Source organism: Mandrillus leucophaeus, unplaced genomic scaffold, assembly GCF_000951045.1.
Source record: "Mandrillus leucophaeus isolate KB7577 unplaced genomic scaffold, Mleu.le_1.0 Scaffold464, whole genome shotgun sequence".
In the NCBI taxonomy this organism is placed as follows: domain Eukaryota; kingdom Metazoa; phylum Chordata; class Mammalia; order Primates; family Cercopithecidae; genus Mandrillus; species Mandrillus leucophaeus.
The window spans coordinates 94,041-110,360 of NW_012104965.1; the positions used below are offsets into that span (position 1 = coordinate 94,041).

At 34.8% G+C, this 16,320-nt stretch overlaps 1 protein-coding gene across 4 annotated transcripts in view; it reads left to right on the plus strand.

Annotated features, from left to right (window-relative positions):
- The window catches only part of PDE4B (phosphodiesterase 4B, cAMP-specific), a 444,432-nt gene that overhangs the window by 76,836 nt on the left and 351,276 nt on the right, over positions 1-16,320 (plus strand). Inside the window, exon 1 of one of the 4 annotated variants that reach the window (XM_011994951.1) lies at positions 3,325-4,417. The exons of the other annotated variants lie outside the window; for them this stretch is intronic. Within the exon in view, the coding sequence (XP_011850341.1) occupies positions 4,182-4,417 (236 nt within the window). The 5' untranslated portion in view covers positions 3,325-4,181. Of the gene's footprint in view, positions 1-3,324; positions 4,418-16,320 lie in introns of those variants that run through there. 4 annotated transcript variants of the gene reach the window in all.

Below are 16,320 nucleotides of genomic sequence, written 5' to 3' on the forward strand. Positions count from 1 at the left end.
CTTCCTCTTTTCCTAATTGAATACCCTTTATTTCTTTCTCCTGCCTGATTGCCCTGGCCAGATAATGGTTGAAAAGTGGTCACTCATAGCAAATTTTTTTCGGGTCAACTTTTAAACTTTGAAGGATATTGAGTATAAAAATAATGTAATTATTTTCATCCAAAATAATTGTATTGCAAGGATTTTGAGTTTTAAAAACATTTTAAAACAAAGCTATCATAGTGTCACTATAAATTTATAATACTTTTGACTGTAATTAATTGACCTTTCTTTTCAATTCAATGAAAATCAAAATGTTTCAATTTTTTCCACAATGTTTATAATAATAAGTAATATATTATTTAATTGTTATTGACTATATAACTATATTCAAATCCTTTAATCATATTTATTATGATAAATTATTGATTCTTATTGCTTTGACAGGATATGGATATCAGAAATTTCATCATTTGAAACTGAGACAGAGTGGGCACGGTGGCTCATGCCTGTATTCTCAGTAATTTGGGAGGCTGAGGCAGGTGGATTACTTGAGGCCAGGAGTTTGAGACCAGCCTGGCCAACATCGTGAAACCTGTCGCTACTAAGAATACAAAAAATTAGCCAGGCATCGTGGCGGGCGCCTGTAATCTCGGCTACTCGGGAGGTAGGAGAATTGCTTGAACTCGGAGGCAGAGGTTGCAGTGAGCCTAGACAGAGCCAATGCACTCCAGCCTGGGTGACACAGCAAGACTCTGTCTAAAAAATAAATAAAATAAAATAAAATAAAATGTTATTGAGTTATAAAAAAAATAAATAAATAAACCTGAGACGTACCTTTAATTGGAATTCTCAAATAATTCCCAAGTATCTGTACATTGATAAATTAATTGGGAATTACTCATTTCTCCTTCTGATGTGCCAAGGGCTAAGGGTTATACATGAACAGGAAGGTTTTCAGTTTATTCATTAGTTTCTTCCTAGGCACTTGACAGGGCACATAGACTCTATTTGCTTTTTCTCCTGTTCTCCTGGCTGTCTCTCTCAAATAGTATTCTTTGCTGAAATGTAGCATAGGATTTGTTTTAACTGTACTTATATTTACTTTTTCTTAGATAGCATTGCCTATTTCCTACCTTGTAGACTCATCTTTGTTTTCAACATTTGGCAAAGCGTCTCCTTTTTTTTTTTTTGGCAGTTTTGCTCTAAAAACAAACTTTCATGCATTTGCCTTAAACTTTTTTTTTTTCAGAAATAAGTAATTCAGACTTTCAAAAAGTCTGATTATCTTTTAAGTTTTATATTTCAATTGGCTCTCTTTGGTATTCCTTTTTTTTTTTTTTTCTAGAGTAGGTAGAATTAACAGACTTTGCGTATTTTTGTGAACTTCACTTCTTACGATGATTCTCAAAATTTCTTTATTTGGGAACTTGGCTGTCATAATAGCTAAAGTGAAAAAAGTAATGTAGAATGCCACACAATGGCACATAATTTGGTAATAAGAAATGGAAAGTAATTATAATTGCACTATTCTACTGCTTTAGGTAAGTTTATGTCAACATTTCTTTATCTAAATAAACAACAGTTCACATACGGCTATATCTAGGTTGTGAAATTTGTTGTAATATTTTTAGAAAGAAATTCCTAAAATTCGTACTATATTTTGGCAGTTTTGAAAAGTAAATCTGAGAAGTATCTTTTTGTAACTTCAAATTGCTATTTTACTTTTTGCTAATAAATCACTATGAATAATGGAAAAATCACATATTTTCATGTCCCAGTTTTAAATCATATTATTGCTGGAGGAAAGTCCCAGCTTTGTTTTCATAATTCAGCAAATATTAGGTAGCTTATAGCCATATTTTCTCCTGTGACATTACTAATAGTTTGTCTTCTCAAATAGGGCAGTTAAAATATCTTTAGATATTAAAAAATGCATTAGAGCCAACTTGAAGAAAATTACAATTTTGTAATTGAGTTAAAGATCATTCCATTGGGAATTTAAAAACCTGGGTTTTAGTTTTAGCTCTAGTATCAGCAGCTAATATGACTTTAGGCAAGTTGCTTAAATTCTCTAGCTCTGTTACCTTGTCATTGGAATGAGGAGCTGAACAAGGTGATTACTAGGATTCAGTGCAAGTCTAAAATTCCATGACTTTGTTTTTGTTCATAATATATTTTAGTTAGTTATTGAAATGTTGTTGTGCTTTCCAGAGGAGTACCTGTAAACTAGTAATTTAAACCCTTCCTATTGTGTTTGAACCACTTTCCCAAGGGCTGGCATGGGTCTTACTTGTTCCTACACGTAGGAGTTAGTCTGCTCTTATTTAGCCCTTTAGATATTTAGCACATTTTAGCCAGAATATCTGACACAGATTAATGATTTTTTTTTTTTTTTTGAGACAAAGACTCACTCTCTCACCAAGGCTGGAGTGCAGTGGCATGATCTTGGCTCACTGCAACCTCCGCCTGCTTGGTTCAAGTGATTCGTGTGCCTCATCCTCCTGAGTAACTAAGATTACAGGTGTGTGCCATCGCACCTGGCTAATTTTTGTATTTTTTTTTTAGGAGAGACAGGGTTTCACCATGTTGGCCAGACTAGTCTCAAACTCCTGGCCTCAACTGATCCACGTGCCGTGGCCTCCCAAAGTGTTGGGATTACAGGCATGAGCCACTGCACTCAGCCCAAATGATTTTATAAGGGTAGAAGTCTTCACATCGTAGTGGGAGAATTCAATGTCTCCCTTTTTCACTGAAGTCTCACCGGGAATCATGTCTTTTCTGTCACTCTTGCTGATGAGCCCTAGTTCTGCTTTGTCAAACTTATTTGAGATCAAGCTGGCCCTTGTGACAATCATTGCCGGTATAGACTTTTCATAACATCAAGAAACTTCAAGCACCACTATTTCCTTTCTACTTCCCCATGTGCCTTTTAAAGTATAGAAGCTGTATTCCAATATGTATCTAGATGTCAGGTTACAGTGATCTACTTTTGGACTTGAGGCATTTTTTGGACTCCTCTGCCCATAAGTCTCACTTGCATTCTTTGTGAACAAAGAGCACACGCACTCTCAAATGTATATGCCCACACGCAAGCATACAGTATCTTGTACACCTCCCTGCACACACACAAACACAAGCATAGTGCTTGACTTTGGACTCTGCGCTTTAACTGAGAGTGTTCATTTTTCCTGGTTGTTACCTTCATTCCAGTTTTGTGAGCTTTGCTGTCAAAGTGTCTGTTCATCTAACATAGAGTGGCTGCTGTTGGCAACCCATGAACAATGAGCTTAAACAGAAGAATGGGGGTAATGTTTATTGTAATAAATATTGGACATTAAATTCCTTGGGGGAATGAACCAAATCCAATGTTTTCCTGTTCACTGACATTTTTTATATTGATGCTGTTTTGGATCTTCTGGAGAAGGGAGGGAAAAAAAAAACTTCAGCAAATCAGCTCTTTCATTCAAAGATGGAATTCAGAAGGCTATTTTAGCTAGCTTTTTTTGACAATTCCGGATTTAATCAGTTTTTACTGTGATGAAGACAGTTAGCCTCACAAATTCTGTGGAAATCTAAAGCGATGAAGGGTGTTGTTAAGGGGGAAACAGAGTGCAATTGTTTAAATAATCCTGAGCCAATAGCGTTTGGTAGGTGGAGTTACTGTTGTGTGCATTACAGAGCAAGATAATTCTGAATGAAGACTTTAAACATTACACATGCTGGACGGATTCTGGGTCTGCTCTTTGTGCAAACAAAACAAGTGACTAGGTTTTGCTTACTATCCATTAGTGAATGCAGCTTGTTTGATAAGATATTTTTTAAAAAAAATACATGTAAAGGATTTATCAAAAGCCCTTATGAATATTTCATGAGTTGATATATTCAGCTGAATGAATTCAGTGAGTGTCAGTGTGTAGCTTGCAGACAAACCTCATCCACAAGGAGGCTACTGACATTGGAAGCACTTTGGCGCATTTTCAGAGGCAAAGCCAGCCTGATAAAGCTCCTTGTGACAGCCTGACTTGCTATTCTTCGAGTATGCTGCTCTTGTTCTAAGACGCTCATACATTGGAGTCACAGCTTCGTAAATTAAACTGGAAATAGTTTGCAGACTTACCAGTCTTCTAACCTGCAGCAGTGTCTCTGCTATGTTTGAGATTTTTGTTTTGGATGGTGAAAGCTAGCACTCCTTACAAGACATGACAGCAAAAGATTCTTCAAAGGAACTTACTGCTTCTGAACCTGAGGTTTGCATAAAGACTTTCAAGGAGCAAATGCATTTAGAACTTGAGCTTCCGAGATTGCCAGGAAACAGACCTACATCTCCTAAAATTTCTCCACGCAGTTCACCAAGGAACTCACCATGCTTTTTCAGAAAGTTGCTGGTGAATAAAAGCATTCGGCAGCGTCGTCGCTTCACTGTGGCTCATACATGGTAAGATGAGACTTGGAGGTATCTACAGTGCTTTTCGGATTCTTGCATTAGCACCAGTGATTAGCAGTGTAGAAAATGGAATATTTGAGTTTTGTTCCTAATACATACCACAAGTGTGAAATGAATGGAGACCAGGTTAGCTGAAGAATACATAAATGCAGTGTGTGCTAAATTGTCATTGTGCTACTAGCTATTTCCAGATAAAATATGCTTTTAACTGCAGAGTCTTTAAAATTACTGCTTATCAGAATACATAGCTAATTCTAGGTAAGTCGAGTAATAAATGAATTTTTAAAGTCAGTTTTTTGCCTCATATCTGTTGAGGTGGTAGGTGACTTTTTTTGTTCTGTGATTGTTAGTGATTTTAAAAAATATTTTGGGACATGAATAAGTGTTTTAATCTTAGTTCTCACTTATTTTTAAGATAATGTATAAAGTCTAACTTAATTTGTTGTACCACCATGTTTATAGCATATAGACCAGTGAGTTTTTGATTTATTGACTTATCTTTACATTACTTAAGGAAAGGGAAACCTAAGTCCTCGCTTCTGAAATTGCTTGATTAGTTACTTTAGTATATGATTCCAAAATGCTGTTATTTTTAAGAGCCTCTTTTTTTTAAAAAAAAAAAATAGAACTTAAAATTTATAGATGTTTTTGGAATACCCAGCAAATAAATTCAAGAACCCTCTGTAAAACTTGCTCTGAGCCTGCCACCTTTAATACATATGTTTACAAGGTATGTAAATATAGTAGGGTAATGTCCTTAAACAGTATAATGATGAAATGTAAGGATAAAACACAATGAAATTAAATCACTTTTACTGTAAGAGCCAGGCCACTTCAGATTTCTTTGGAGGATATATTTTCTTTCAGATTAACGTACCTTTAAAAATTAAGTAGCTGTACCTTGGTTTTTTCTAGCAGAGACCATAGCAATAAAGGGAGCATGTACATCTTAAAGGCAATTCTAACACAGTGATTTTGTGACTACCTGCTGGATTGCCAATCAACATTATAAATTGAGGAGATCTGATTTTTAAAAATTAATACTCACTTGAATTATTTTCTACTTATCTAAAATGCTTGTCTGCTTAATCTACTGTATAATGCATTGGCAAATTAAAGTTATGCCTAGAAAGATATAGCTTGCCTTTGATAGATACCACATGTTTAGCCAACACATAGTTTGCCTGGAATATATGTTGTGCTTGTTCTTGCTTTATGACAATGGACTGTCCATATAATGGCTTTATTGCAGAATTTCTTTGGTCATCTTCTTGATGTATTAAATCATGTTGTTTAATTGTAATCTCTTATTTGCAAAATACACGTGGTTAGTCTTTCAAAGCCTACCAATGATGGTAGCATTTGTAGAAAGGCAAGGTTTATGTATGAGGATGTACTGACTTGAAGAAGTCCTCTCTTTTGTGCTTTATCCCACCCCTAACATGTATGTATTTTCTTATAGTTTGCTAAGTAGTATAACTAAATAGGGAAGGTATATAAACATATGCTTAATTAGTTATGAAAATAATATATATAGAAAATACATAATAGATGCACATCTTTTCTTACTTGAGTTAATATTAAGTCACTATTTTAACCAAAAGGATATTTAATTTTAGATAGCTAATTTTTAGATAACGATAAGTCTTCTTAAACCCTCAGTAATATTTTTCTTAATGTAGAGTTTTGGTTCTGAACACAATAGTGTGACCTTTCTTTTTCTTATAATAGATTTTTGATGTGCTAAGAACATAGAGCTATAAATACTGGAGTTTTTTACTTTTCCAAAAACCCCAATTTTAAAATGATTAAAGAGCTAGTTTTACTCATGCATTATACAAATTTTCTTGCAGCAAGTTGCAAAAGGAACAATTAAATGGTATCTGAAGTTACCTATGCTAATAAGATGATATTCTTTTAGTTGAGTTAAAACAAAATTTTACAATTGCCAAAAAAGAAAACATAGGACTTTGATATAATGCTGTATAATATAGGTTAAAATAATTCATTAATCATTAAACTTGTAAAATAACTTTAGTTATGACTATGATTCATTTTCACCCTTTTTACTTTCAACTCACACATTCCCCTTCTGATGTTTCTTAGTAAAACTGTTTCACAGTTTGTTTTCAGCTCATGACTAAGTCTTTATTTATATTTATTTCTATTGTTTTATCTGAATATATACTTAACATTTTTCAAATTTATTTTCATACAACATGCAATGAAAATCTCTTTCTGGAAAATAGACATATATCTTACATATTTTCATGACTTTTTCAAATCTTAAAAATTTTGCCTTTCCCAGGGGAACCCCAATAAAGGCTCTGGCCGAAAGCTTCATGCTTTCCCCTTGCTTCACTTTTTTGTCTCTTGAGCACCCTAATGTCTTTCCAATGAATATGCGTGGCTCTGTATGGGCTGCCATATCTCCTGTCTCTAAGAATTGTGAGTATAATAAACTTTTCTTTCTTGAATTTCCAAGAAATTTCATGTGCTTTTTTTACATTAGATGAAATGGTTACATGAGGAAATAAGAGCATAAGTACTTTACTTTTGCCTCTGTCATAGTGAAATGTAACCAGCCTTTCACGATCAACGATTGGTATTTTCCAAACCACGCACTTAAGTTAGAAATTCCAAGATATGCACTTAGAAGTCTCTAAAAACATGTTATTACTTTACAGTAGACAGTAGGCTTCTTTTAAGAAGATTGGATTGTTTTGATTCCAGCGTTGAAATTAAAGTAATTTTCATGATGAAGCTAAACAATGCAGAGGATGCAGTTTATATGCAAACCCACTAAACAGTTTTTATTTGTAGATTTCATATTTCAGTCAGATGGATGTGTAGTTCTGGCTTTAAAAACCCAAGTTATGAACTGTGGACTAATGGCAGAAGATTTAAGAAATATTTATGAAATTCTGACTCTGGGCTATTTAAAAATATCTGAGGAAATGTGGATATTCAATGTGTTGTCACCAATCAGAGTATTTACAAAATCCTAAATCTGGAAGGAATTTGGATGATTATCTCATTGCTTCCTTTTACCCTTGGGCAGGACCACAATTACTCCATCTTTAACATATGGGAATATGCCCTACTTTTAAGACTCTAGAGAAAATAATTCTAAAACCTCACTTAGTATACAATCTTACTACTTTATAGTCCAGGTACTAGAAAACTATTTGTGATGATTTATCTGTATTATTTATATATTATGTATAATATATTTTCCCCTCAGTGGATATTATTAATAAAAAAGATGCGTAAGAGCCTGCATGAATCTGAAGATCATTATTAACTGGTGCCAGCGTTTTCTTTTTCATTCACTCAACATATGTAATTGAGCACTGCTGTGAGCAAGAAGAGAAAAAAAATCTGATTCAACCCACATGTATTCCAACACCTACTATATTTTAAGTTTTTTACTAGAATGTCTGCATATGTTATCTCATTTAAGTTTCATTTGGAATATAAGTATACTCCAAATTCATGATCCTTTCAATATTGCCTATTGCAGATATCAAAATTATTTTGAATTGCTTTAGCTTCGTATAGGTGTTTATACTCCATTAATCATTATTTTGACTCTGAACCACCATCTCAAATTTCAAAAATTTTCTTTGAATTTTGAGACCCAAAAGTGGATACCACACTCTTTGTTAGATGATATGAGAAAATATACATATGAAACATGTAATAAGTTGCAAAGTGTCAGTGGAACCTTCAGAATTACTGAATCAGAAAATCACTGCCAGAGTTCTAAGGTAACATACTCTTTATCCCCAATCCCACATCAGGGATGCTAACTTCTGGAGCACAGTGTTATCCTACCTGGCCTGTATGACCTGCCTGTGCTTGCCTGGTACTTGTCACACAGTGTCCAGCTTTTATAACCTACCCTTCTTTGTTGATGTCCCAACCTCAGTCATCAGTTCTCTTTCATCATTAGCAACATGATGCTCTCTGAAGAAAGCTACTGCAATGGTCTTGAATATATCCTGGGCCCACCACACCCCCAACTACCGTCCTCCCCACTGCCAACTCCCGCTCTGCGCCCCCTGCCCCTCTGCATTGCTGCTCCTTTCTGGAACTCTCTTCTTGTATTGGTGAGCACTATCCTTTATCTGTCTGTCCATACTTGCACACAGGAAACAATATTTTTGTAATTAGAAGTTAGTAGGAGAAAAGAGGCTTGTATTCCTTTTTCTCATTTAGTTTTACCTATATCTTGGAAATCTTTTCTCATTTTAACAAAGGTTCGTGAAGTCTTTACTTGTGTATCTAATATTTGAATATAAAAGTTTTTAAAGCCATAGTTAGTACTCTAAAGGGACTTATATTTGGCAAGACAACACTGGATTAAGTGGAGAATAGGAAAAAAAACAGTGAATATGGCAGATGATTGACCTTTCTCAGAACTGCAGATGTGCTTGCTGTATTACGCAACTTAGCCCTAGTTTGTTAGCTAACTCTACTGAATCTGTGCTTGTAATATTGATCAATTGCCTTGAATTCTTTCCTGGTAATATTGGAAATTTTTTGAGAGATGTCTGTCTTTACATATTTATTGATTCAACATTTGTTTGAACAAAACATTTGTTTAGAGTCTACTGTGCACCAGGCTCTGATCTGGGCTTAGGAGACACACAATGAGAAAGACCCCTTGTCTTCAAAGAACTCCTATACTAGCTGGAAGACAAACTTATGCAATAATAATTAATCAATGGTGTGGGAATAATGCTACTGAAGCGTGTTGTTCAACTTGTCATGAGAGCACAGAAGAAATAACTACCACTAGACAGTAAGTCAATGTGTTAAGGTAAGTTTAGAGAAGAGATGACATTTGTGTGGGGTTGTGACAAATGAATAGGAGTTTTCTAGGAGAAAAGTGGGCAGGAAAGGTATTTTTTGGCCAAGGGAGCAATAATTAGGAAATCCTGTTAACAAATGATAACAATAATAGCTCTAATATATTTAGCACTTACATAATGTGTTGGATATTAGTTCTAAATGTATTTACTCATTTAAGCACATAAAAACCCCATGAGTTATATACTATTATATTATTTTCATTTTATAGGAAAAGGAATAAAGGTCAGAGAGGACAAGTAATTTGTCCAAGTTTACACAGAAAATAAACAGCTGAGTTGGGATTTGACTCTGAGCATGAGTGAAAGTACACATAGTTCACTGGGGTTTCAGCCTAAGGATGCAAGGTGAGAAAGCTAGGAAGTAAGACTGTGCCAGCAGGTTGGAGCCATTTGCTAGGGCTTCCAATATCATGAACAAGACTTGGGGCTTTAGCCCATCCACCCTCAGTGGGGAGCCAAGACAGGTTATGAGAAAGTGATTGCCATATATTATTTTTATTTTAGAAAGGTACTTTGCAGGTCAGGCGGAGAATGGATTAGAGGACAAGGAGCTTAAAGGTAAAGGGAAAAGGGACAGTGTGCATTTGAGAGATAATGACTTCTACTCATTTTGTATATCCCGTAACATTGAAAACTATGCATATGACTTGCTTTATGACTTAACAAATTATGGTTTTTGGAAACTGGGAGGAAAGCATGTGAACTTGGTGTCTCTTGATTTATCACTTACACCATGATGCTGTAGATAGTACTAGCTGGTACAATACCCCCACATGCATCAAACAATCAGCAAAGGTGCATAGGAGGATGTGTGCATCTGAGGAAAACCCTATTAGCTCAGTCCTAATTTACTAGAGGTGCTTTGTATTTTGCTTTAAGTGCAGACTCCTAGTGGGTTAAAAAAAAAAGCAGGTATTATCTTAGTCCACAATCTGAATCAAATGGCAGTAGAAATCTATGCCTCATAGCCCGAGTCTGTTGCTTTAATCAGAGCAAGCATTTTATCAGTACATCTATAAATAGTGTTTTCCTGGCCTTTTAGTGTCCTCAAGTCTTCAATATATTGAATTTTTAAAATACTTACTGTAAAAAGGGCTTTGCAAAGTAATGGTGACAACCCCCAGGACACATGCCGGAAGGTGGCCCAGCAAGCTTGCCAGCTGCCTTTCTGCTAAAGGCTAAACCCATTTTGCTAAATCCCACTTGCGTTCTCTTTCCATTCCTTTCTGTTTTGTTATCTCTCAGTTTTTCTCCTTGGATGTTTATAGTGCTTCCTTCTCTAACATCACTGCCAATGCACTTGCAACATTATGCTAGAAGCATTTAAGTGATTTCTTAGAAAAAATCTCAAATGCTTACCATGGTTTTCAGGTAATATTTTCTGGCCCCGAGCTGCTTCCAACCTTCTCTCCTGTTCTCCAGCCCTGTGAACCTTCTTTCTGTTGTTGAGCAAACAAAACCTGTATCCACTTCCAACCTTTGCACTTGGTTTTCTTCTGCCTAGAAGAAAAGTACCTGGATGTTAACATGGTTTCCTCTTATGTCCATTCAGGATTCTACTATCTCCAGGTATCACTATCTGGAGAGGCCTTTGCTGACCTCCCTATCTAAAATAGCACCCTTTCACCTTCTAGTTCCTTGTCTCTTTGGTACTTATTATTACCTGAAAATACACTACAGACATGCTTATGTGTTATATTGTCTTATCTTTCCATCATCTGCCATGGCTGCTAAATTGAATGAGGGCAGCGATTCTGTCTTGTTTTCAGTATCCTGAGAGCATACAAGAAAGACAGTCATTTAACATATACTTGTTGAAGAAAATAAAGAATGAATATGGTTTGTTTCCTGCTCTTTATTCTTTGAGCACTTTTCCTTTAGCTTGATATGAAGGAACCAGAAAGGAAGCTTTGTTGATACTTACTCTGCAAGCATCCTTCTCCATTCATCTCTCAATAGCTGTGCTCCGTTTCTGTTAGTATAGTTACTATAACTTGCTTCCTATATTGTATTCTATGATATTGCAGATGCAGATTTAATTATAATATCTCACTAGAGCCTAACTTCTTTACATGGTAGCCTATTTAATTAAGTCACCACGTACAAATCATATTACCTAGTCTGTAGTGCTGTAAAGTAAATATTTGTCTGTAGTATTGTATAATTATTTATTTGGTTATTCTTCATGCATCAAGTAGCACGGTTGGTACATCAGCTCAGGAAAGCTCTACAAATCTCTCACCAACTGCCTGAGAAGAAGTGCTGTATGGGGGAATCTATTTGTTATTTTGCCTTCAAAATGTTTACATAGTGCACATTAGAATGCTTAATTATCTATATTTTTTCCACTGGTGTAACATTTACAATATTAACTCTAGCAGCAGCTACAGCAATTTGAGCTTTTAATAGGATTTCCCCAGGGAACTTGGAAGTAAGAAGTCTATGACTTGCAGAGTGAGGAAATTACAAGTTAATAACCCTTGTACTCTAGGAAAGACATCACTGAGAGGGAAACTGTTCACTTGGTTCTGTCTCATTTTGTTTTTCCTGAACTAGGAGGTTGGGGACCTCTGTCTCTGGTAGTAATTTGTTTGACATAAATATGTTTGAATACCACTGTGTACTGTAGGTTGAAATGAAAAATAACTCGACTTCTCAGGTTGCTTCTTGCTGGAACTTAGGGTGAATGAGGATGACTGCTTCTCAAGACCTTTTTGAAGAGAATGCCTATGCGGTGATGTGCTCCCTTGACAGACCCAGGCTTGTCCTCCTCTTCCTAACTATATCTCTCCTGACTCAGGTTTATTGCAAACTATGCAGATTGGAAGTAAGGGGATGGAGGATAGTGTGGCTTCAAAGAGTGCTTCTTTCAAACTGTATTTTCAGGAAAATCAGTGATCTAGATCTAGGAACCATTTGGGAATTCCTTGAAAAAGAGCGTGGTGATGATCTGTTTCCTGGTTCTGGGTCAGAACAAAGCAATATGGATGATTATATGCTTGGAGAATTTTGGAGGATTCTCACACAAGTCCGTAATCTCCAAGTACTTGAAAACCACCAGTTTAAGAGTTAAATGAGTAGAGGGAGAAAAGAAATCTGTTTAATTGTGCTTGATAAAGTCACAGGCATTTCCAGATAATTTATAACATTAAAATTATCTTCATCTAATATGTTCAGGAATGGCAGTAGGATAAATGAGGAGGATGAAAGCAACTGTGGGTCAGGGAGACATCAATGGTAGTGAAAATTTTAAATTTCAAAATTGAAAGAATAGTACAATGAACACTCTTTACCTAGATATACTAATTACTAGTGGTTTCTCTTATTTACCTCTGTATCTCTTTCTGTGTATAAGAGCATATATATGTTTTCTTTATGTTGAAGAGAGCACATTTAGATGGAGAGCAGTAGTTTTGGGATCAAAAGAAAACTATTATTTATTTTTAAATAGTTTCCATGTCATCAGTATGCTGTTATTGTAATTCATCCATGTTTTTGCATTTATTAGTAGTTTGTTCCCTTTTATTATTAAGTGGTATTCCTTTGTATTGGGTGTACTACAATTTGTTTATCTGTTCACCAACTGGATAGAAATTTGAATTTCTAGTCTTTTGGCTATTATGAATAAAGATGACATAAACATTCATGTATAGTTTTCTGGGTAAACATATATTCTAATCTTGGGTAAATATCTTAGAGTGACATTGATGGGTTGTATGGTGAAGTATATACTTTTTTGGTTGCTATTTGTTTTTGTTTTTTGACACAGAATCTTGCTTGGTTGCCCAGGCTGAAGTGCAGTGGCATGATCTTGGCTTACTGCAAGCTCTGCCTCATGGGTTCAAACGAGTCTCAGCCTTCTGAGTAGCTGGGGCTACAGGCATGTGCCACCACACTCAGTTCATTTTTGTACTTTTTGTAGAGATGGGTTTTCACCACGTTGCCCAGGCTGGTGTAGACCTCCTAGGCTCAAGCAATCCGCCTGCCTCAGCCTCCCAAAATGCTGTGATTACAGGCATGAGCCACTGCGCCTGGCCTAAAGTATATGCTTTACTTTATAAAACACTGCAAAACTGTTTTCCATCATGGATGTCCCAGTTTATAGTCTTACTAGCTATATATGAGAGTTCTTATTATTCTGTATCTGTGAGGTCATTTTGAACTGTCAGATTTTTTTTTAAATTTTAGTCATTCTAATAGATGAGTAGTGGTAACTTGCTGTGATTTTAATTTGCATTTCCCTTATGACTAGTAATACCGAACACATTTTAATGTCTTTATTTGCTATCGCTATCTCTTTGGTGAAATAAAATTGTTTATACAAGTCATGTATCAACAAACTATGCAAATATTTTAATTCTTAAGAGCGCATTAACATATTGACAAGTTATGAATACATTTGTAGCACCAGTTTAAAAAAGAAAACTATTAAAATATAGTAGAGGGTTAAAGGCATTTATTATAATATATGATTTTTCTTGCTGATAAATTATTGGTTTTCATTACTTAAAATGGTTTCTAAGAGATGATGTCTATAGGATTCAAATTTTCTTCCTCAAGAAGGGATGTTATTTTTTAAAAATAAATCTATAAAAATTTTATAAGGATGAAACACTATACAATGTCTTAATGTCGTATACTGGGTTTTATCATTGTATAATTTTGATGTTATCTTGAATTTATTTTTTATGGTGAATCTTTGTTTTATGTTACTTCATCTGGAGTTGAGAATGCTAGGTTGAGTATCAGTATTTTACCTTGATTTTCTCTTGAAACTTTAGATCAATCCTAGACCTAATTTAACTGTTCTAGATCTCAATTATTTAATTGGCAAAATGGAGAAAAGAGTTTTATGTTCAGATATTTTCAAATGTTAATTTAATTAAAAAATGTCTACCTAGACTGTGAGTTACCTGTTTCTCGAGATAATAAAGTACTTAGAACAATACTTCAAGTGTTATAAGTTGTATAGTAGATGTTACTGTTTAATTATCTGACTAAATCTCTAACCACACACAAACATGCATATTGTTGTCAGGGTTGGTTGGTAAAGCAGGAGCTAGTTTTTTTATATTTTGAAAAGTATCACTATGTATGGACTGTGCCAATTTGAAAGAGTCACAGTGCATATGGGTTAGTAAAGAAATACATTTATAATATCCACAGTGTGACAATTCAGTATACTAAGAAACAAAATATCATTCATTTGCTGTCATGTAATAATCATATCCTAATGAACCAAGCTAAATTATACTAAAATGCACTAATTATCAGAAGACCCAGTGTGAATAACTTACATTCCCAGTAAGAAACTTTATTGTCTTGTTTTGCTCTCATCAATACATTTTAAAAAAAAAACCATTTATCATCTTCCACTGTGTGAAAGAGATAGGAGGACCACTTTGAAGTCATTCCATCCACTTGTACCAATAAGCTTAAAAGAAAAAGACAAAACAAAACATAAGAAGATGACATGTCTATTTCAGGATCCACATATTAAAAGCCAACATAGGATTCAGTGAACAGATGCCTTGGAAGAATTCCAGTGTCATCAAACTTCTTTATTTCAAAATGTCTCCTTTCCATCCTTTCTGGTCCTCTACAAAATTAATAAGCTCAGACTATTTGTTGCAGCATACAGGATCTGAGCATGCTTCTGTGGCTTATTTCTGATGTAATTCCCTCAGCAGTTTATACAGAAATTCTTTATCTCACCATCGGGATTCTTTAGGCCAGAAGAGAGGTCAGAGAAGACTGGACAAATAAACTATGGGATCTAAGTCTTTCTCGCTAGGGTCCTAACTGCCCAAGACTTCCTCCTGAGAGTCTGCTGTTGAAATTCATATGCATATTTCAATTTTATGGGGTTAACCCTGGCTGTTGTCTTTACCTGTCAGCCTGCTCAGCCAGGTGTGAGTTCACCCATAAAACAGTGTCTTTCACATACTCATTTACCAAAACGACATAGAGACTTTAGGATGCCAGATGATATAATGCAAAAAGTACAGCATTTGGTTTCTAACTGCACCTTTTTCCAGACACTGGTTTTGGGCAAACCATTCAACCTATCTTAGAAAAAGTAGAAAAATTAGAAAAACTCTACCTGTATTTCATTAGGACTTTATGAAGATTAAATGAAGTAATGTGTGTATGATGGTTAGTATGATCCCTGGCCAATGGCAGGTAATAAGCAGTCCTTAGTTCACTAATGTATCGAAAGCTTATGATTTTGCATAAAATTTATATAATATGTATCATAATGTAAACTACTTAAAGATCTTTATAACATGGTTCAATTAAATCAGTTTTCACTGAGCAAATGTGGTACATCTTAAATCCATTCTTTTAGACCACTTAGATGTTACTTAGTTTCATAGGATATGACTTTATCATAAAGCCCATATTAATTATCCTTACCAGAATAAAATAAAAAGTAATAAATCCTTGTGTATTATGGTATGTAATCACTCTCATTCATCACAGAGACCATTCCAAATTGCAGATTTTGACCATAGAATAATCTTTTTTTTAAAATTCCATTTACCTTCTTGAATTTGATACTTTCTCCATTAGTGAAACTATTAATAGATATCAATGAACCACTGCTTTTTTAAGTTAACATAAAACACATTTAATGGTCTTTTCAAAGTGCCGGAATGTCTCTGAAGTTGTTTTCCTTTGTGGGATCTAACCTCCTAGTGACTTGTTTATATAAGAAAGTTTATTCATGAGACGCAGCGGAAAAGCATCTAGGGATCTAGATTGACAGAATCTAGACATGTATCCTGGCACCACCACTTACAAACTGTTTATTTATTTGTTTATTTATTTTTTGAGTGGAGAAGGAGTAGTCACTTAACCTTTGGGAGCATCAACTTCCTTAACAGTAAATAAGAGATAAAACAATTACACTTATTTCTCTACTTATATAATTTTATATGATTATATAATATTTATAAATATTAATTAGTATGGTTGAGAAGCATGGGAAAAGAAAGATAAAGATTACTGGACAGA